Source organism: Fundulus heteroclitus, chromosome 11, assembly GCF_011125445.2.
Source record: "Fundulus heteroclitus isolate FHET01 chromosome 11, MU-UCD_Fhet_4.1, whole genome shotgun sequence".
In the NCBI taxonomy this organism is placed as follows: domain Eukaryota; kingdom Metazoa; phylum Chordata; class Actinopteri; order Cyprinodontiformes; family Fundulidae; genus Fundulus; species Fundulus heteroclitus.
Genome location: NC_046371.1, coordinates 36,539,391 through 36,561,746, shown reverse-complemented (window position 1 = coordinate 36,561,746; position 22,356 = coordinate 36,539,391). Strand labels below are relative to the sequence as shown.

General features: G+C 38.5%; 1 protein-coding gene across 4 annotated transcripts in view; it reads left to right on the top strand.

Annotated features, from left to right (window-relative positions):
• The window catches only part of slc8a2a (solute carrier family 8 member 2a), a 50,250-nt gene extending 28,986 nt beyond the window's left edge, over nucleotides 1-21,264 (top strand). For 3 of the 4 annotated variants that reach the window (XM_036143466.1, XM_036143467.1, XM_036143468.1), the window contains 11 exons: nucleotides 3,688-3,825; nucleotides 4,072-4,299; nucleotides 5,763-6,041; nucleotides 6,826-7,260; nucleotides 9,769-10,130; nucleotides 11,851-11,954; nucleotides 12,332-12,349; nucleotides 14,051-14,163; nucleotides 15,559-15,658; nucleotides 16,807-17,076; nucleotides 18,624-21,264. In XM_036143466.1, the coding sequence (XP_035999359.1) occupies nucleotides 3,688-3,825; nucleotides 4,072-4,299; nucleotides 5,763-6,041; nucleotides 6,826-7,260; nucleotides 9,769-10,130; nucleotides 11,851-11,954; nucleotides 12,332-12,349; nucleotides 14,051-14,163; nucleotides 15,559-15,658; nucleotides 16,807-17,076; nucleotides 18,624-19,000 (2,424 nt within the window). In that variant the 3' untranslated portion in view covers nucleotides 19,001-21,264. The remainder of the gene's footprint in view (nucleotides 1-3,687; nucleotides 3,826-4,071; nucleotides 4,300-5,762; nucleotides 6,042-6,825; nucleotides 7,261-9,768; nucleotides 10,131-11,850; nucleotides 11,955-12,331; nucleotides 12,350-14,050; nucleotides 14,164-15,558; nucleotides 15,659-16,806; nucleotides 17,077-18,623) is intronic. The other variant, XM_036143469.1, reaches the window with a different exon arrangement.
• Nucleotides 21,265-22,356: the final 1,092 nt, after the last annotated feature.

The following is a 22,356-nucleotide window of genomic DNA, read 5'->3' as shown; positions in this document are numbered from 1 at the left end:
TTTTCACATTTAGAACCTGTTAAAGTCTTAACATTGGTCATGTCTCTTCAGATTCATCATAAAGAATGCAATTTAAAAGTATTTCACTCCTTACATTTTTTTTTTTTTTTTTTTTTTTTTTTTTTACTTTTACATGTTTCAGATCATCAAGAGGCAGCTCAAATAATGATTTTATTTATTAAGGGAAATTGGGGTATCTAAACCAAACTGGACCTATATGAAAAAATGTTCCCCTCATTAAATAATTAATTAACTGTGATCAACCACATTTTATGAAATGTGTTCCATTTATTGAGCCACACCCAGGCTGGATTTCTGCCAGACTGAAGGAAAGCAGACAGCACATACAGTGATTCGATCAGCAGCTGTACAAGACAAGACTTATTAGCTTTCAGTGTTTGTAAAATGAGAGAAAGCCTCGCTAATTCTGTGGATCTGATTTAAGTTATTAAATACAGCATGCCCATCTGCATATAGAAAGCTAAAGTGTCCTTTATCTTTTCTTTTTTTTACCTTCAGGCATGGTTCATGGGTTTTAAATAGTAAAATAGTTAACAGTCAACCAAATTAGGTTTACATGAAATGTCAGTCTTAGGGAAATATGTTTTCTGTGTACAAGGAAAATGAAAGAGCTCCGTTTGATCATTAGGAAAATCACAGACTGGCCGACTGAACGCTGCAGCAACAGGGGTTTCTACAAACCAGCCTGTCAGAAGAGCTCTGCTGGCAAAACATGTCATCTCAAGGCACTTTCCAAAGTCAAATTCAATCAGATTATACAGATTGGTAAAAAAAAAATGTCCTATTTAAGGGAACCCAGCAGATTGCATCAAAGTCCCGACAAGCAGCATTCACTCCTGAAGAACCGTAGAGCCACAGGTAGAGTCGTCTGCACTGTACATGGCTTTGCAGCAATCCCTCATACTGAGCAAGCATGAAGCGACAGTGGAAAGAAAAACTCCCCATTAACGGGAAGGAAAACCTCCAGCAGAACCAGGCTCAGTGTGAACGGTCATCTGCCTCGACCGACTGGGGGTTACAGAAGACAGAGCAGAGACACAACAAGAGAGACAAGAAAGCACAGAAGCACACATTGACCCAGGAATCCTTTCTATGCAGTATGGTAATAGCAGAACGCCAGACCAGGTGTACCTACTATGATGAGAAAAATGACAGAGAACAAAAAGATAAAAGAAAGTTTAAATAACAACAAATAAAGCAAAATTGGAAAACAGTAGGACAACTCAGCAGGTTGAGAGAGATAGATCTGGATGTCCTCCAGCAGCCTAAGCCTATAGCAGCATAACTACAGAGGTAGCTCAGGGTAACATGAGCCACTCTGACTAGAAGCTTTGTCACAAAGGAAAGTTTTAAGATTAGTCTTAAAAGTAGACAGGGTGTCTGCCTCACGGACCAAAACTGGGAGTTGGTTCCACAGGAGAGGAGCCTGATAGCTAAAGGATCTGCCTCCCATTCTACTTTTAGAGACTCTAGGAACCACCAGCAGACCTGCAGTCTGAGAGCGAAGTGCTCTGTTAGGAACATACGGGGTAATCAGAGCTCTGATATATGATGGAGTTTGATTATTAAGGGCTTTATACATTAGAAGGAGAATTTTAAATTCTATTCTTGATTTAACAGGAAGCCAATGAAGGGGAGCTAAAATTGGAGAAAAAATATCTCTGTTTGTAATTTTCATCAGAACTCTTGTTGCAGCATTTTGGATCAGCTGAAGACTTTGAACTGCATTTTGTGGACTTCCTGATAGTAAAGAATTACAATAGTCCAGCCTGGAAGAAACAAATACATGGACTAGTTTTTCAGTGTCACTTCTGAACAAAAGATTTCTAATTTTGGCGATATTCTAGAGGTATAAAAAGGAAATCAGAAATTTATTTAAAAGACATGTCCTGGTAAAATATAACATGAACGTTTTTTACTTTATTACCAGAGGCTAATTTAATGCCACCCAGATTAAGTGATTGATTAAGAAATTTATTATTTAAGGACTCTGGTCCAAAGATGACAAATTCTGTCTCGTCAGAATTTAAAAGCAGAAGATTTTACCAATCAGAAACAGATATATAGTAAAGAAAATTGTCTGGTTGCTGGTTGAAAACCGTCCAATGGCAAAATAAAAATTATTTTGCAAAGAATAGTGGGCCAAGGTTCCTCCATACTGTTGTAAAATACTAGTTGTCAGTTATCACAAACAGATGAGGGCAGTTGTTGCCACCCAGGACAATCAGTTATTAAATTCAGGAAGTGAAACTGAACTTTACAAGGAATGTGGTTAGTCCAAGTAGATTTTTTATTTACCAAGAGGAGTGAATACCATTTTAAATGTGACCAAGTTGCTTTTGGGTAGCTTCTTTTGTCTTATTAAATGAAACCATCATTTGAAAGCTGCTTTTTGTATTTAAATCTATATTTTATGTTTCTAATTTCTGTTTTTCCGCCTTGCTTGTACACATGGAGCTGACCAGTTTGTGGACAGCTTTGGTTGTATTTTCGTTTTTATGGCATTTGTGTTTGGAGACTGTGAGAGCGACCATGCTCCTATTGTTTACACCAGAGATCAGCTGTTAGTCCTGAGTAGCTTTGCTGTGTCACCACCCATGGATCCTTCTGTATATGCTGTATCCAGCCTTTCTCTCATAAGTGTTTAAAGGACTATTAGTTAATAAATTATTTTTAAAACTTCAAAATAATAGTGGATGATGAGCAGCTTTAGAGTTATATGGCTGAATAATTCCTCCCCTTATGCCTTAAATTGCACTGGATCCACAAGTAGGAAAAGTTGAAATTATAATTTCAAATACCTTTTTTTTTTACCAACCAGCATCTTCAAAAAATTGTTGCTTTACAAATATGATTAATTTAGAATAACTACTAAACAATGATAAAAACACTCTTTTCAATTTTCTTAATGCTATAATCAGGAAAATTTGGATACGGCACAGGAAGTGTTTTTAGTAAAAACTACTTATTAGAAAAATGAAAAAAGAGATAATCAGTCTGCAGGTACAAGGAATCACTACCTTGTCATTGATACCTGAATAGTTATAAAAAGGGGAATCTACGTAGACAGTGGAGTATATCGGCAGGACATGGAGAAGATCCCTGGGAGCTTTTGGCAGCCTGCATCCAACATCTTTCCTCCTGCAAAAATGTCAGCATAAAATCATGAAAAGCATAAAATAATTAAGAATTCACACTCCACCACATTATGTTTACATGAAAAGCCAGTCTTATAGAAATGTTTATTTTTTTATTTACCAGAAAAGTGAAAGTGCTCCATTTGATCATAAGAATTCCAGATTTAAAATGTCAAAGACGTCCGACGAAAATGATTACATTTAATATTCTTGCACATGGTATTCACGTCAAACCTGCTAAACACTTTATATCCACTTTGAGCTGTGTTGAGCAACAGGAGCTAAGGTGAAAGCTCAGAGTGTCTGGCTAACTAATCACTGCAGTAACCAGAGATTCCTCCTACAGCTGCCCGGGAGGAGCATCCTCACAGTATCTGGTGGATTCAGGAATTACCTGAACTTAAAAAACTTTATTTTAGTTTGTAATTATAAGGTTTGATTATTTGTGTTTCATGATTGTGTATATAACATAATAACCAAATTTATCTGTTTTTTATGTAAATGAAATACTCTGAAATGACCAAATCAGGAGAAGGAGGTGACCATTACCCAACCTAATGGGGAAACCACAGTGAAAACCGTACGGATCTGGAATGAGACTGTGTCCAACCTGACACTGATGGCCCTGGGCTCCTCTGCCCCAGAGATCCTGCTCTCTGTTATTGAGGTGCTTCTTTTCATCTGCTATAAACACTAGCAAAATGTGATGCTGTTCACTGTGAAAGAGAAAGAAATGGTCTCAGTTATTTAAACTAGCAGATGGACAAAGTGGAAAAAATAAAAGCAATACTTATGGGTAAACGAGATAGAACATGAAATTAGTTTTAAAACATCAAAACCACCAAACCACATATTTATATTACTGACATGGCTCAATGTTTGGGTAAATGTTGCTCCTGCTTCCCTTGTACAGGTTTGTGGACACAACTTCAATGCTGGGGAGCTCGGCCCAGGGACCATAGTGGGCAGTGCTGCCTTTAATATGCTTGTAATAATTGGTCTGTGTGTGTCAGTCATTCCTGATGGACAATCACGCAAGATCAAACACCTGCGAGTGTTTTTCATCACAGCTTTCTGGAGTATCTTTGCCTACATTTGGCTCTACCTCATACTGGCTGTCATCTCCCCAGGGGTGGTTGAGGTAGGTCTCTATATCGCTGTCACTCTAATTCACTTTATTGAAGGGAAAATAACGCTCCCACATTGCTGGACAGGTTCAACACTGTTATGTCTCAAAATAGTGTTACATGTGCAGCTTTCATAAACCTTGTATACACCACCTTTGTGCCGCGTCTATAGGATTGACAGCACAATGACGCAAATATCGTAATAATGACCAAATAATATCAGTTAATCTCAAACTACATTATGGAAACATGTCACTCACCTCATGATCCTGAGTGCTTGAAAATGAATGTAAGACTTGACAGCATAAATTACTTTCTGATTATTCGGCTTGTAATTATCCGACTACTTGGGAGAACTCATAGAACAAGTGAAATTGTATTCACCAATGGTCAGTTGATTCTTTGGCACAAAAACACCAAAACAAGGACATTATGCCGAAACTACAGTACCCTGTTCTGAAGCAGCAGAACACTGTTTGTTCCACACCCTTGCACCCAATGCTCATGCACTATTCAGAACAGAATGGTATCAAAAGAAAGACACCTGTTCGAAGTCATGAGCGGACTTGATGTTGCACAACATCCCTTTCATTTGCTAACGCTTAGACCCTCATAACAAACATTTTTCTTAATGCCACATCACATGGCAAAGCCAGAAACAGTTTTCCTGCTCTTAGTTCAGCATGGCAGGCTCAGCACACTTACAACATGTTTAGTTGGTTCTCAAATTAAATCTATGGACATCTTATGTAAATGGTAAAAATAAAGTTGATCTAAAGCAGGATAATAAATTATTTCATTCATATGAAATTCATGTCTCTAAATGAATAATGAAAACAAATAACGGTAGAAGATTTTCAAATTCTGATGGTGTGAAAATGTGTGAAAGCGCAAAACTATCCACTTTAATAAAGTGACCTTTCTGGAAGCCAACAACTATTAGATTCACAACCATCAGTTATTAAAGTTTTCTGTGAAAACACAGTGTGAATTATATAGTAAACCGTAATCTGATCTGCTGAAGGAACCTTTAAAGAAGCGGAAACACTCGGAGAGAACAAGTTAGCAGACATAGTGGAAGACAATAAAACTCTAAAAAAAACCTGTTGATGAAATCTGAATAATAATAAAGAAAATGCTCTGGTTAGCAAAATCGATTGCTGTAATGTCCTGAAAGAGCTGAGCATTATGATATTTGTACAGCTGAGTCTTGGGTATGTCATTAGAAAATAAGAAAATGTGGAAAGGTGTTGACAGCAGGAGTTCACCCCAGTAGAAAATGCAAGCTTTTGTGATGTGAGTAATGGCCACTAAGTTGTTTACAAAATTTGGTGCATTTAAACAAACAAAATATGTGTAATTAAATCAGGTGTTGAGTTTGATTTTTCATTTTAAATAGTTCACCCTGTGTGTGTCCAGCTTTCAAATAAAATATTATGTCTAATCAATCTAATGGTCATGTTGTCTGTGTCACCAGGTGTGGGAAGCTATAGTAACACTCCTGTATTTCCCGGTCTGTGTGCTCTTGGCTTGGATCGCTGACCGTCGACTGCTCTTTTACAAATACATGCATAAGAGATACCGTGCCGACAGGAGGCATGGAATTGTAGTGGAAATGGAAGGGGACCTTTCCCCCAAAGGAATTGATGTTATCATGGATGGAAAGTTGTCAGATTGCAGTTTGGGCCCCGGAAACTCGTCTACCGCGACGGTGTCCGTGCAGACGAGCGGTGAGTTACAGAGGAACGAAGATGAGGTAAGACATGTAGATCACGGAAAAATGCAAGATTGCAGCTTGGATGGATGCCAGTCTGACCTTTATTATAGTTTTTGAACAAACAATACTTCTGGTCCTCTAATACAGTTCTGTGAAGTGGCCGTTGCCCCTTTATAGATCTCTTTTCTTTTGTTTTTGTTGTGTCAAATTGAAACATTATAAATCATCAAACAAATTCCAATATCAGACAATTATAATATGAGTATGAAAAAAATGCAGTTTTCAAAATAAATTGTTCTCTTTAGTTGTCATACTTAAAAAAAAAAAAACTGAAATCTGTGCTGTAGCAGAAAATCCTTAAGGATAATTGTCCTGCCATCAGTTCCAGACCTTGAGTTCGAGCACACCTGGGCTATGCACAAGATTAATAATACAAAGGAATGGAGTGGAGGCAGTTACTTTTTCACATGGGGCAAGACTGGATCGGCTAGATTTTTTTCCCCTTGATAAATGAAATCATCATTTTGTATTTAATCAGGTATTGTTTGTCTGATATAAAACTTAGTTTGCTGCTCTGAAACATAAAAATGTGACAGAGAAGCAAAAGAAAGAAAAAAAATCAACATGCTTTTTCACTGCACTGTAAATCTTCTCATTTTGCTCTTAACACCCAATGAACAGACCCCTTTGGGTTGTGACGTCATCTAATAAAATGTTATTACTACAATTGCAGTTCTTTTAGCCTTTTTATGTGACATCAGGAAGCTCCTAGACCTCCACTGCTGCAACTTTTCACTTACAACCAGTTTCTTTCCATGGACAGGTGGTGCGTATCCTGAAAGATCTGAAGGAGAAGCATCCAGATAAAGACCTGGATCAGCTGATTGAGATGGCCAACTACTCTGCCCTGGTTCACCAGAAGAAGAGCCGTGCCTTTTATCGTGTCCAAGCAACACGGATGATGATTGGTGCTGGAAACGTCTTAAAGAAGCACGCGGCGGATCACAAACGACGCTCGCAGGGGCAGGATGCCGACAAAGCAACATGCTCACATATCTGTTTTGAAAGTGTCCAATACCAATGCACAGAGAACTGTGGCTCTGTGACCCTGTGGGTGGTCCTCGATGGAGGCACGGGACAGAACACTTTCTATGTGGACTACTGTACAGAAAATGGGTCTGCCAATGCTGGATCAGACTATGAATTCAACAAGGGAACCCTGGTATTTAAACCAGGGGAAACCAGAAAAGAGATCAAGGTAAAAAAATATGTTATATTATATAAAGTTCTTTTTGTATTTCCAGCTTGTCCACTAAAACGTTTTTCTTAGACTCAGAGTGAAAGACGACTTTTCATTCATCCTGTGTACGATTTACAGCTCTATGCAAGAGAATATGGCCGACGTTTCTTCCCTTTCACATGGATACCAAACTTCAAATACTTTGGTCCACAGAGTACTTTATGCTCTGTTGATGGCGAGGTGCCCAGATGCTGTTGCTATAGCCCAAATCATCATCTTTCACCATCATGCTTGATAGTTACTATGAAATGTTTGCTCTGGGGATAATGATGTCTTTGTTTCTCTGGATGTGACCGTGTATTTTAGTCAGATCTTAACTCCAGGTTTTTTTTTTTTCTCTGAGCCTTTTGCAATTTTCTACTCCCATCGACTTCAATGCTTGAATGAAACTGAAAAGTGATCTGAGTATTCCTTGTTACAGAAACATTTTCATGAAAAATGATTGTATTAATAGGGTTTGGTTTCAGAAGCAACCTAAAGTTAGCTGGGTTCCCTGCTGATAAAGGAGTTATAATCCCTTTAGCTATAGCTAATCCCAAAAATCTGTATCAGTGTTGGGGCGAGTGGCGATTACATTAGCCAAACGTGACCCAAGAGCTTTGATAAAGATTGTTACGTGCTCATTCTGCTCTGCTTACCACTGCATTATGGCATCATTAATTCAGCCCATCATTCTAAGAAGCATATATCTGAGTGTTTGATCCAGGACCCATGGTGCAGCTTTGCTCTTCATGACTAGAATCCAGTTCCCCTGTGCATTATTCTGCATATAGTGAGAATGAAGGTCCAGTATGAAGGTAGATTAGTTGATTAGCTTGCTGTCAATCTAAATAAAAAAAATTAAATTGCATTGTAAGCTTTAAAAGGATCCTATTTTTGTTAATAATGCTACAAAATATGTAATGTGTTGCTCATTTGAGATAATTTTTGCGTGCCTAAAAAAAGGATATTCTGTTGTGCTCAGTAAAAGGGTGGTGTAGAAGTAAAATTCTGACATTATTAAATCTAAGTGCTGTGGTTACTTGTCAATTTAAGAGAATCTAATTAAAATTTTATTGAGTTCAAAAATCCTCATAAAGATTTACTGCACACGGAGTGATATATATTATGTAATTTCTTTTATTAAAGTTCACAGCTCATAACAACCCAGAATTTTTATTTTCAGTTTTATTATCAGGATATTACAAAGAACTAATCAAAAACATTATTACAGAAATGTGGTACTAATGAAAAGCGTTTTTATGTACGGTCCAGAATGCACTCTACTTTGTGTTTTTTTTTTGCATGTATTGCTGGATCAATGCAGCCTGGCATGACGGTTTTAGACATAAGCAAAAGCGTCAGCCACCTGACCGGTGTCACTTGTCTTCCTCTTGCCAACACTCCATAGATTCTCTGTTGGTTCCAGGTCAGGCCTGTATGCTGGCCAATCAAACTCAGTACCACCATGGTCATGGAACCAGCTTTGGTACCTTTGGCAGTGTGGGCCATTACCAAGTCCAGCAGGAAAATGAAATCAGCATATCCATACAGCTTATCAGCAGTAGGAAGCAGGAAGTGCTGTACAACCTCCTGGGAGATTGCTGTGTTGACTGTGGACTTCAGGAAATCCAGAGGACCAGAATCAGAACATGAAATGGCACCCTAACTCTTCACTGAAACTCCCCACTAAACTCCAAGCAATGTGGGGTCCATGCCTCTCCACTCTTCAGACTCTTCTCCAGACTCTGGCACCTTGAACTTTCCTTTCATCTGAAAAAAGGCCCTGGGACTACTGTGTTTTTTTTTCTCTTTAGCACAGGTAAAATGCTTCTGACATGATTGATGGTTCACTGACTTCAGACGTCCACTTCGTCATACTCTTGAATGGCTTTTGCTTCACAATCCTCTCTAGGCCATAGGTTTTGGGCATCTTTCTCTACCATAATTTGTCTTCACCTCAGCTTTTCATTAATTTGCTTGGAGACAGCACTTTGAACAGCAAGCGTCTTAAAAAAGACTTCTGGGGCTTACTGTTCCTATGGAGAGTCACTGCTGAACCTCTGTCAAGTCAGCATTTGTGTGTTGGACCTAGGATAGGAATGTTAGGTCCAACATAAAAAAATTTATTTTTCCAGTTTTTGAAAATAGAATTTTGGGTTGTGTTAGCTGTAAACTAAGATATTCAATAACTAAACACTGGACATATCACTCTGTGAAAATAATGCGTTTTGAATTGAGTTACTAAAATAAGTACATTTTTCAATTAAATTCTGGTTAAACAAGGTGCACCTATATCTGTGTTTGAAAGTTCAAACATCTCTTATTTGTAACAGCAGCAGGTTCTTAATTAGGTAGCCGTTCCCGATAAATTACAAGCAGAACCTCAAACCCGGTCTGCCAGACAGATGAGTTGGTGTTCAAACTGTCGCTGCACATCTGGGAAGAGAGTGACCCTTTCATCTGCTCCTTTTGTTTTTCTTGCAGGTGGGAATTTTGGATGATGACATCTTTGAAGAGGACGAACATTTCTTTGTGCGTCTTCAAAATCTGAGGTTAGAGGAGGGAGGAAACGAAGGGACAGGGACTCCTCCCAAGGGTAGACTAGTGGAACCTCTGCTGGCCACAGTCACCATACTGGACGATGATCATGCTGGAATCTTTACCTTTGGGCAGCAGGTGCTGCGAGTGAGTGAGAGCACTGGCACGCTGACAGTGACTGTGTTGAGGAACTCGGGCTCCAGGGGCACTGTAGCTGTGCCATACCATACTGAAGATGGTAGTGCCAAGGCTGGGGTGGACTACGAGAAGACCAAAGGCGAGGTAGAATTCACCAATGAACAGACCAGGTGAGGCAAAGCTTGCAGCTAACACGTCTCTGAAGATAATGTACATGAAGACTATTGTCATGTTCAAATGTTTGAGTAGAGACACAAATTAAGCTTTACATGGTAGACTTAGGATTTACCAGCAAAGACATAAATCAATGGAGAGTTAACATGACCCTTTACCCTCCTAACTTCTATAATTCACTCTCTGACATGAACGTCTTGGCTAAATCCTACTGGTGACCCGTTCTTGTCAAATTAGTGCTTAGAGTTGAGCAAAGTTCTGCTTGCAGACCCACCTTTTAAGATCTGACCACAGCTTCTCAGTGCTGCTATGATCTTTCAGCCACTTTAAAATTGTGAAATGGTGCTACACCCTGCTTGAAAATTCACTGATTCTCATCAGTTGGCTCCTAGCTGGATGAAATGATTCTTCCATGAATTTTCTTTTGTCTGTGTTCTGTGTTCAGCATTAGGATTATATCAGGATACAGCTGGGTCAGCACAGAATTGCCCTTTTTGTCAGAAAGGGACTTGAGATTTGGCGTTGTTATATTAGAATAGACTTGTGACTTGACTTTGACTTTACTACCCACGACTTGTGATGTGACTTTGCAGTCTTGACTTGAGAAGTAATGTCTTACCCACACGTGTCACACTTTTTGGCAACCTGTCTGCTAATTAGATGAATAACATTATTCTTTCTCAGCTCCAGCTGTACTTATAGTATGGATGTGCTAAATCAGCAAAGATAGGTGATTATTTTGTGCCAAAGCAAAAATACATGGGAATTCATTTCTTGATAAAGAATAAACTTTTAGAGCTGGTAAAGCTATTAAGAATAAACTATTTAACATCCTCTAACTGCACAATAATCCAACCGCAGTCTGAACTCTCACCATACGCACTGAAACAGGTAAACACATCGGTGCGACTCAAAGTACCTTTGACCATGACTGTTCTGTCTGATGTTTTTTTATTATTATTATTATTATTTTCACTGTTTCCTGACCTTCCAGTTCTTTTAGCATATGCCTGAACTTAAAGACAAACCTTGTTGTGAATGAACCAACCAAACTGAATGAAATGGTTTATTTGTTAAAGGTGTCCCCTCAGGCCACGGCTTTAGAGGTGTGAAGTTGGCCTGTTTTTTTCTTATTAGTCATATAGAATAGAGCCTGTCTGTTCCCCTGTAGTTTGATGTCGTTTGAGCTAAATAACATATAGACTGAACATGTCTGGGTGCTCTGTGTGTCTGTTTAAAGTTTGAACACATTTGAGCTCAGGAAGGGGACACTGGAACCTCTCTGAAAGAAGGCTGTGGGCTATCAACCTGCACATTAGGAGGTCCTATGAGGCAGAATTACCCGACGACTTGACACCTACGGATAATCCTGTCTCTGATTAGTTGGGGCAAACTTTAGTCACCCCGTGTAAACTAAGAGATCCTTTTCACATTAAATCTTTAGCTTGTATAAGCTGTGTTCGTATGTGCATAAACTGCAAACATAGCAAAGGCCAGCTTTGTAACATGATGCATCAACAGGTAGATTTATTAAACTGAAGGTATGACAGCATGAGATCATATTTGGAACATAGAAAATAAACCAAATTAGCTATTTTATCCATTTATATTCGCTGAGTTTGTGTGTTTCTGACACTTTGGCTGCTTGTAGTGTTCACAAACATGTAACTTTTGTCGTTTAAATAAAGTTATATCTGTGTTCTTGAACATTTTTAGTCAGACGTTACAGATCCATATTTTAAATGTGGAGGAGTACGAAAAGCAGGAAAACTTCTTCGTTGTCCTCGAGGACCCCAAGTGGCTGAAGAGAGGAATTTCTGGTAAGTCTATAAGCAGCTTCACTTTTATATCTGTGTAATTTCTGACTGTGACCATAAAGCAGTTTAATATCAGGGAACTAGAAAAGATCATTTTCCCGTTAGAGCTGCCCACACACGTCTGTCAGTAACTTAATATCACACGTACCTTTTTACTGCCGTCTCCGTTTCACTGCAGCAGCTTTTATGAATGTAGTTCTCCTTAGTGGTTGCTTGTATAATCTCAGTGTTTCTAAATTATTCTGGGGGAACTGGATGTTTGTTTGTGGGGGACCAAATAGGTGATTTGGTGGTATTTACAGCACTTTTTTACTGAATTGATTTTGTGCACAACCATGTCTATTCTGTATTGAATCATCATCATCTCTTTTTTTTCATAGCTCTACTATTGAACCAGGGTAAGATATTTTCTGGGTTGTTAGATGTGGGTGTTAAAGGCAGCCTTTGCAGCTTTAAAGGACTACTACAATATTGTAAAAATGCAAATGTCACCATGGTAAATAGTGCAGTTTGATTATTGTCCTTAAACCAACAACAACATTGTTATTTCAGAAAACGGGATTCTGCTTCAAAATAAAACAAAGGAAAATCAGATTGTTGCAGCCTATAAGCCACATCTTCCTGCTTGTTAGAGCTGAACATCGGTTTGGTACATCGCTGGGTTTCTAAGGTTATGGTATTGTACAGTTTTCTTTGGTCACAAAATAGAAACAAATTAGTTTGCTTCTTTTCACTTTGAGCCTCAACTCAACATCAAAATTAAAACCATTGTAATCACACATTTATTGCGTTTTAACAAAACATTTTCCAACAGCCCATATGGCAAACCAAAAGGTTTTAGTAAGGGTGAAACCTAAAGTGTTTGTTTCATATGCTTCGGTGCAAGTTAAGCATCATGTGTGGATTGATTATATATAGAAAACCGACTTTGAGCTGCTTCCATTCAGTGCTGCAGTGTTTTAGAACAACCGCTGTATGGCTCTGTAGTAAAAGTTCCTGATCCAACAGATGTTATTAGAAATAGGAGTGCTGATGCCTGTGCATCAGTATAGAAATGTCAGTATTTACCTGAAAGCCACCAGTCAAATGAAAAGAAGGAATTTTTAAATAAGGTCAATAATAACCAGCTCCATTAGTGGGATCTTCTAATTTCCCCATACATCAAATGAAAGGTTATAAAGCTGCTTTTGTTTTAAGATCATGCCTAAATCATCAGTCTCCCTAGACTGGGCTAAACACAGGGTATGAGGTTTTTTAACTAATATGCTGAAGCTGGTTTTCAAAAAACATGGGTCCGTGGACATGGTCAGCCATCTATATCTGGCCAAAATGCACAGATGTCTGGTTAGAGACGCAGATCTCAACCATGTGATTAATCCTACAATTAGGAAATGTCCACATTTCTAGAAGACATACTTAATAAATCAAATTATCTTTAAGGAAATGCAGAGAGACATCTAAGATCACTAAAAATAAAACATAAAAATCAACAAAATTTTGTTTCTTTTGAAATGAATCTTCATTAACTGACTTTCTACTTACAATGACTATTGGGTAAAGAAAATAAGGATGAATACGATTGGGAACCATTTTTCATCCGTTAGCCAAAACAATATGAGTGAATAACAACGTGTTTCTGGGTCAGAAGTCCCACTCAGAACCAGCATTAATTTCCTTTTCTCTTTGGAGGAAGTCATCTGCTCTGTCTGCCACAGGTCAGTGTTAGACTGGCAGCTGTCAGCTCTGCTATACGCTTTAATAGTGTGAAGGTTCGGACTAACTGAGTTACTCAAATTAAAGCGGAGAACGTGCCTCGATAATTTTACTGGGTTAAAGGTTTGAGATGCTTTTCTTTGTCTGTGACTGTGAGCAGCTTGGACTTCACCATCACAAAAGCACCTGATTTTATGATATTTTCTTTTTACCAGTCCTATTGTACTGTCTACTTTAATGCTACAAAGGCACCCTTGAACATCTCATTTGTGTGTGTAAATATGTGAGGTTGGTTTGTTTGTGTTTCTTAGGCTTCAGTATGAGGAGTGTGTTTGTTTTCAGAAATGATAAAGCCACGATTAATTGCCGTTTGCGCCCTGTAACAGGTAATCCGACCCCTGAGGAGGAGGAGGCCAGGAGGATCTCTGAGATGGGCAAACCTATTCTAGGAGAGCATAGCAGACTAGAAATCATCATAAAAGAGGCCTGCGATTTTAAGGTGTGTGCCTCATGAAAAAAGTTATTCTGCTTTAGAGGTAAACTGCCTATTTGGTTTTCTACTAAGTTATGAATAGTAATGTGAGAGTCGGTTATCTTATTTATGTTTTGGGTCAATAGTTAATCAGTACTTCGATTTAGTGCAACATGCTCACTAAAAGAAGACCTATTACAGCCAAATGTTTCAGAGTGCAGCGTGTATTGTTTCATTAACCATACGATCCCCTCTAAATGCATCAGACTCCCAATGGAGTCATAGACCAGGTACAGTTTCTACCAACATACTTTGTGTGACATCTAATTGGACTCTTTTGTAACTCATATCAATGAGTTTGATCATATGGATTTATTGATCATATCAATAAATCCAAGCGTGCATCTAGAGTGCCTTGCATAAGTATTCCTTTTATATGATTACAAGTTAGAGTAATTTATTCTCTAGCCTATGAAGCAATCATTACTGCTACTGCAGTGTTCCCCTGCACTCGCATGGTTTTTGAGTGTTTATGTATACACTCTGGGTACCTTTCAGGTTAGTTGTCTCTTTATATTTGTGGCTCGGAACCAGAATCTCGTAATGTATGGTCTGTGCATGCGATGACAATGAAGAAATCTTATCTATGTTCTTCTTCCACATGGACAGGGAAGCAACATTTTGCTTAAGACTCTAGACCTTCCAGCAGGACAGCAGTCCTAAACCCACAAACAGAATGGTTTAGATCACAGTTTACATTTTATTTAAAGTGGCTCAGTCAAAGTCCAGACCTAAATCCCACTGGGAATCTGCTGGCATTCTCTACCAGCCATGTTTATAGGTGCTCTTCATTCAGTCAGACTGAGCTAAAAAAAAAGCCAGTCCCTAGAAGTTTAGAGCTGGTGGAGACATACCTGAAAAATACTTGCGTCTACATAGTGCTGTATCATAGAGGCCTAATATAAATGCATGCCACACTTTTCAGATTTTCATTTGTTAAAGTTAAAAATCCATGAAACAATTTTCTTTTGCTTCACAACATAATACTGTTTTGTGTTAAGTTTGTCACACAAAATCCATATGAAATGCATTGAACTGCATGTTAGTGCTTGACAAAATGTTACAAGTTTCAGATAATACTTTTGGAAGGCACCTGTATTATGCTTCAGTTGTTCTCTTGCATTGTGACTGTATATACAGCACAGTTCCTCTCTGTGTGTCTTAGTGTGTGCTGCATGTACAATAGTGCATGAAATAGAGCAGATTTTATCATGTTTGGTATTTCATTTATATTCTTTACCATTTAATCACTGGCTTAACCTGGTCAGACCCCAAAAGGATGCAATGGAAGCTCAAGTGTTGCAGTGACCTGTATGTGAGTTCTGAGTATTTCTCCCTAACGTGTTTCATTTATTGCAATAGCACACTGTAGACCAACTCCTCAGAGACACGAATCTAGCAGGAGTGATCGGCACTCACTCATGGAAGGAGCAGTTCATCGAAGCAGTCACAGTCAGTGCAGGTCAGTGTATGCTTGAATGTTAAATGTTCTTGTTTTGGGAGGGGGGGTTGTAACCTTTATACTCAAAACAATGTTTTTGTAAAATGATCATGTTACAGTTGTTGTGCTAAATACAATAAGAGTAGAAATTAGCAGAAGTGATTTGAATTCTATTTTCAGTGAAACAGTTGTTTTTTTCCTGTCTAAATGTTAAAATCAGTATCCTGGCAGAAAATAGGGAATATCCCCTCATGAAGGTTGTTCAGTAACAAGATACAAGAACAAAGTAAGGGCAGTCTGCACTAATTAGAGACATAATAGGACATTACAAACAGTGGACAAAACAAGCTGAAGAATATTTTCTGGTTGGATCGTATTTCTGATTGGTATGTTTGGACAAAAAGGACCTCACACATCACTGGAAGTGCTCGGTACCCACAGTGGCAGCAGCATTTTGCTCTGTGGTTACTTTTCCTCACATGGAACTGGGATTTTTGTCAAGGTGGACAACATTAAGAACAGTTCCAGATACCAGCTATTTGCAAAAAAGCTTAAAATGAAAAGGGATTTTCATTTTTGACATTCCTATGAATCCAAGCATACATATTAAAAAAATTAAAAAATAAGAGAATGCCATCATGAGAGCAAAATTCAAGTTGACAGTCCATGATGTCACCCTAAGAAGGCTGTGGACAAGGGCTGTCCTCAGTATGGAAAAAATATTCTCTCACTTTTGGAAGAGTGAGAGAATATTGTTGAGTCAAGATGTGGAAAACTGAACCAAACGAGGCATCAACAAAACTATTTGTTTAAGGTTGTGCTCTTTCCTTTATCGCTTCTAAAAGAGGGTTATTTTTAAAGGAGGAATTTTACAGGATAAATGTATGAGGAAAGATTTGAACTGATTGACCCTTGATTCCATTTTTTTTACATCACATTTAGTAGTTGTAGAAACTTGGAAATTAACAAAGAGAACAACATTCTCTGCCCTTAAAGGTCCAATTTATCTTTTGTTCTTTGGTCATTTAGCTAAATGTGACAGGTAAACAATTCAAATAAATCGCTACTTCTCAACTGATAATGTATTTTTGCTGTTTTAAGGGTCCATTTTCTTGTTTTCTAGCTCCCAGCTCCAGAGATTGATTTGCCGTTGTGTGTCCTTTAAACAGGTGACGATGAGGAGGAGGGACAGGAGCAAAGGATGCCCAACTGCTGCGACTATTTTATGCACATGGTTTGCATTTTCTGGAAACTTTTATTTGCTTTTGTCCCGCCCACTGAGTACTGGAATGGCTGGGCATGCTTCATCGTGTCCATCTCTGTCATCGGTATCTTAACTGCTATCATTGGAGACCTTGCTTCCCATTTTGGCTGCACTGTTGGCCTCAAAGACTCTGTGACTGCGGTGGTCTTTGTGGCCCTGGGGACTTCACTTCCTGGTACATACATTCTTATTCTGGCAACCCTTACTTAGCCTTACAGTTCAGAATTGCTGAAGAGAGGTTATTTTAAAAGGTCATAAGCTGTTATTATCTTGCCTGCAGTTGATAACTCTCTTGGTATGTTCATTTAGTCTAAATCCAGACTAGTTTTGCCAGCAGGCTAAAACTAATGCCTAGTACAGAGGAAACATTTACAGCTGTGAAAAATCTTTAGTCCCAAATTGTTTTAGAGGTTAATTTGAATGCTGTTTTATGAGCCTTTAAACCACTGTCAGTGGATAGTGGTTATTTACTTTCCTAATAATTAGCAAACAGGGATAAGAGGTTGTGCACCACCAGGCAGGTTTAGCCTGGCCACCAGCCAGTCAACCAAGACAGTCTAGCAGTCAGCTTCATTTGCTTCAGTCTGAATGACAACTGATTTCATCCCTATTTAAGTTGTGATATTGTGGTCATAATATTAATATGCAAGAAACTCCACCACATATTTTGTTTGAGAGCTACACATTTTACGGATAGCGGAACATATGACAACATATTTACACTGCACTAGCTAGCAGATGGGAACATGGAGCTTTTTTATTATTTAAAGTCTCATTAAACATTCAAGCTAGAGGACAGGTTGTGCACTTACAACAAGATGTTTTCGTGACGATTTTTCATTTTTCATAAAATAGAAATGAAAGTTGTTCAGCCTGAATTGTAATTTCTAACCAGAGCTACAACCACTGTGACTGGGCTGCTGGTAACAGAGATATGACAGAATATTTTTGAAGTAGATGCAGATCGTACTTAAATTTGTATTTGTAAAAAAAAAAAAGCCACTGTGTCTTGTAGCTCATCAAGGATAGGCGTTGTGTTAGTCATTGAGAGGTCCAGCTCATTTATGCTCATCGTTCTCTCTTTTTTTTTTTTATGCTCATCATTCTCAGCGCAAACAGGCTTAGACTTCTAACAGACATCAGAGAAGCAAAATTAGACTTAAAAAAATAAAGCAACACTTCAGATTGACACCAGTTTTTGCCTTTAAATCATTGGAAAATTTAGAGACTGTTTAAGTGTATCCCAGCTCCAAAGAAATGCTAACTGGATATCAAGAGATAAATGCTTTGTTTCCATCATCTGGGTACTACACAGGAAGATCAATGATGATCCATTGAATCCATTCTTTATAAATAACCACCTGATAAAGGTTCATAAAATAGCCCTAACATGAAAATCAATTATAATTTTAGTTGGTGTTGTTTCAGAACAGTAGAAATCTGCTTTAAATGTGACCCATCTGTGACTAGATGTTAGCTTTAGTCTGGATGTATGCGAAAATTAGACACAATTAGTATTGCAGGAATCAGAATCAGAACCACAATTAGCTGTTGTTGCCAGGTATGTGTACACATATATTTGTATATTAACTATTTGTATTATCTTAAAAGACTCTCATTCTAAAATTCTGGACTATCTGTTTATGTCTGTTCTCATGTTCCACACACACAACAAGAATTAACTGATTTAATGAATGCCTCTCTCTCTTTTTCCTTTTTTAGACACCTTTGCCAGTAAAGTGGCTGCCACTCAGGATCAGTATGCAGATGCGTGTGTGGGAAATGTGACGGGAAGTAACGCAGTGAATGTATTTTTGGGCATAGGCTTGGCCTGGTCCGTGGCTGCAGTGTACTGGGAGGTGAAAGGGAAGGTCTTCCGTGTTGATCCTGGTTCCTTGGCCTTCTCGGTCACACTCTTCACCATTTTTGCATTCTTTAGTATGGGAGTACTGATGCTGCGCAGAAGGCCATCCATAGGAGGTGAACTCGGGGGCCCACGGATTCCCAAAGTCCTCACTTCACTGCTCTTCTTTGGACTTTGGTTCCTGTATGTTCTCTTCTCCAGCCTGGAGGCCTATTGCCATATACAAGGATTCTAAGGGAGTCATGACTTGCACAATTACAGACACGGGACCAGGACAGTCACTCGGACAGTAACTACTAGTAGGAATCCGTCCACCTCACTATTTGACTCCTGCTGCCATGCTTCATAAAAATGTATACACAATGTGTATATGTAACATCCACTGTTGGACTGTTCTAGTCAATAGTCAGTCTTTGTCACAATACAAATTCATTTGTTTTTTAATTGATACAACTGTAGTTAACTGAATGATAGATAAAAGGTTCAGACAAACAAATATTTCTGATCAATAAAAGAAAGTTGTATGTCTTCAGTTAGGATTGTTTCTGATGGTTTATATCTTTGATTTAAAGTTTGAGATTGTTATTTTTCTCACACTTACAAAGCCAGGGCCAGTCCGAGGCATAGGGTTTAGTAGTTTAAAACAATAATCACTTATAACTGTTTTTATTCACATGAGCAATGTAAACGTTTATGTAAAAGTGAGTTTGCTTTCAGTGAGCACCAACCTTATCAAAATTGATAGGATACTGCCAGCCAATCAGAAACCAGTGTTTACTAGACTCACTCTTGTGTTAAACATTCATGGTCTATACCCATTTATCCTGGCAGGGCTGATCACAGGGCAAGATGCAAACCCACCCAAGACAAACAATCATGTACACTCACTCATTCCTAAGGGCAACTTGGAGAGACCAATTAACCTAACAGTCATGTTTTTTTTTTTTTGGACTGTGGGAGGAAGCCTGAGTACCCAGAGAGAAATCACACACGTAGAAGGAGAACTGCAATCTCAATGCAGAAAGACCCCAGGCCCTTCTTGCTGCAAGGCAACAGAGCTTCCAGCTGCACTGGCCTAGTGTAAAATATGGAATCAGGTTTCACTTTCAGTCTCTAGTTTTGACAAGTAATCTGATTTTGGGTATAATTTGTATTATTATACCCAAAAAACATACAATCCTTCACATACAACAAAACATTGTATGTGACCTATTAAAATGCACTGCAGCTACTGAATTTGGTCACATGATCAAATAGATAAGTAATAACAATAGACAAGATTTTAAATGCACCACATAGATTTAATACTGAAATGTAAGATATGATAATCATAGAAGTTTCCTTGGAGTACAATGAAGGAAGTAATTGATTCCCTTTGGGTTTGGTTTGCCTGATCACTTAAAAAGAAATGAGCAGTCCTTAATTGTTTTGGTGGTTTGAATGGAGAGACAGCTTATGAATCAAAAATCCAGAGTGTGTGAAAATTAGAGATGATTTGCTTTTCCTTGATTGAAATAAGTATTTGCTTTCAAAGCAAAGCATGACTTACAACTTGGTGGAGAAACCTTTGTTGGCAACCACAGCAACAAGCTGTTATTTGGAGCTGGTCACCAGATTGGCACACATATTCAGGGGATTTAAATGAATGTTCTCCAAAGAAACTGCTTATCCTGACAGCTTTTGGGCTGCAACCTCTATCAGAAAAACAGCCAAAAGCATACCATCTCCCTGTCTTTGCAGTGGGTATGATGTTTGTTGCATTATGCTCAGACACGTGCTTCAGCACGGCAGATCCATGTGGCACAATGACCTCCTCAACATGCCCCCCAGGCCTCAGAGACCCGGCCCTGCTAATGAAACACTCATTTAATGCAGGTGAGTTCAGTCAGAGAGCGACATCTTGAAAGTGAAAGGACGCCGTCTCTCACTGGCTGACTTTGAACTCCACCAATTTATATTTCATGGGAACCTTAAAACAAGTCTTCACATGTGCCTTTGTAGAAGGAGACTGTAAGGTTTTAATCCTTTATGGCGTAGTGTGTTACCAGAAAGGCTGTTGGTGGCTGCGGCCTCAGCTGCCATCGGGTCAAGCTCTATGTGGAGCTGTGAATCGAGCTCATGATAATCCTCACCTCATGACACAAGGTCTCACAAAGAAATCTGGACCAACAGAGACTGGTCTTTTCATATTGCGTCCATTTCTGAATAACTGCAATGTGACTTTGTTACCAGTCTTCTTGCTGCTGCTCTTATGTCCCTTTCCAGTTTTTTTTTTTTTTTTCTGTGGGGGGTCATGAACATTCTGCGACGGGACCAAGTGTTACAGATTGATTGACTAATTCAAAATGATCTGTGGGAACCAGGATCTTTGCTTGTTGGTAGGGTTTGGAATACTTCTTTCACTCTACGACATGGAAGTCATTTTCTGTATTTTTCTGTGATTGTTCTGGATTTTTGGTTAAAACCCTGTATCTCTCCAATAAACGAAACTGCCATAAACGTGGTAGACTTTTTATTTATTTGTAATTGAGCAGACTTGCGATATGATGAGAGGAAATGACAATTTCCCACACTGTTCAAAGTATCTGCCATTTTAGGATGAAATCGTCTTCAAAACGTCACTTTTCCCCGAAGTCTTGTCTGTGTATCTATAAAGGTTGAATTATTATGTCTGTCTATTTTACTAAGCTTATATTTAAGACGACAAAGAGAGAATTGTATTATAATTTGTCAATTGTCATAAGTACACAGATCTTTTAAACAACGGTGTCTCCATTGAATCCACAGCAGTCACATTAGTATTTAGCTCTTTATGGAATTAATTTGATACTTGTGTGTTGAAAACAAAAGTGTAAAAACTTTGTTAAAAACTCTTAAAATCATTAACAATTCATCCATCTGTCCATTTCCTATGCACGCCTTTCTCAACCAGTCAACAGGGTGACAGAAACACACAGCCATGCGTGCTCACACAATTTTGGGCATTTTAGAGAAGACATGCAGGATTTTGGACTTTGGAGAGAACATAGGGAAAATCAAACACCCAAGGGAAGAACGCGCAAACTGAATTTGAACGAAGGATCTTCTTGCTGTCATGCAGCAGAGCTTTCAATTGCTCTACTCCACATTAAAAATCCACACTGTCAAAACCAGTGTAAGCTTAAAAACAAGAGCAAAAGGATTTTTTATGGACGAGTGCGCAAACAGAAAAGTGAACCTAAAACGTGTTGTGAAAGCCTGATGGAAAGGATTTGCATTAATAGTTTGTGTAACAGTAGTCACTTGTGAACTGAGAATGTGTTGGAATTTAAAGATTGTCTAACAGATGCACAGTTTCTGTTTTCAAGTCAGTTTTAGTTATACAGAACAAAATAACACATTTCGCGGTACACCAAATGTATTTTATAACCCTGCAACTCATTACAATCCTGTCATACAGCCACATTCAGACAGACAGACCAGTATGGTCCTAATTATTGTATAGTAGCTTTCGCAACACTGTCGGTTATTTAAAAGTTGCATTTTTTACAGTTTGCCCAGCTGATTGCAACAGTCAAATTAAAATATATCAAAGAAGGACTTCGCTGCACC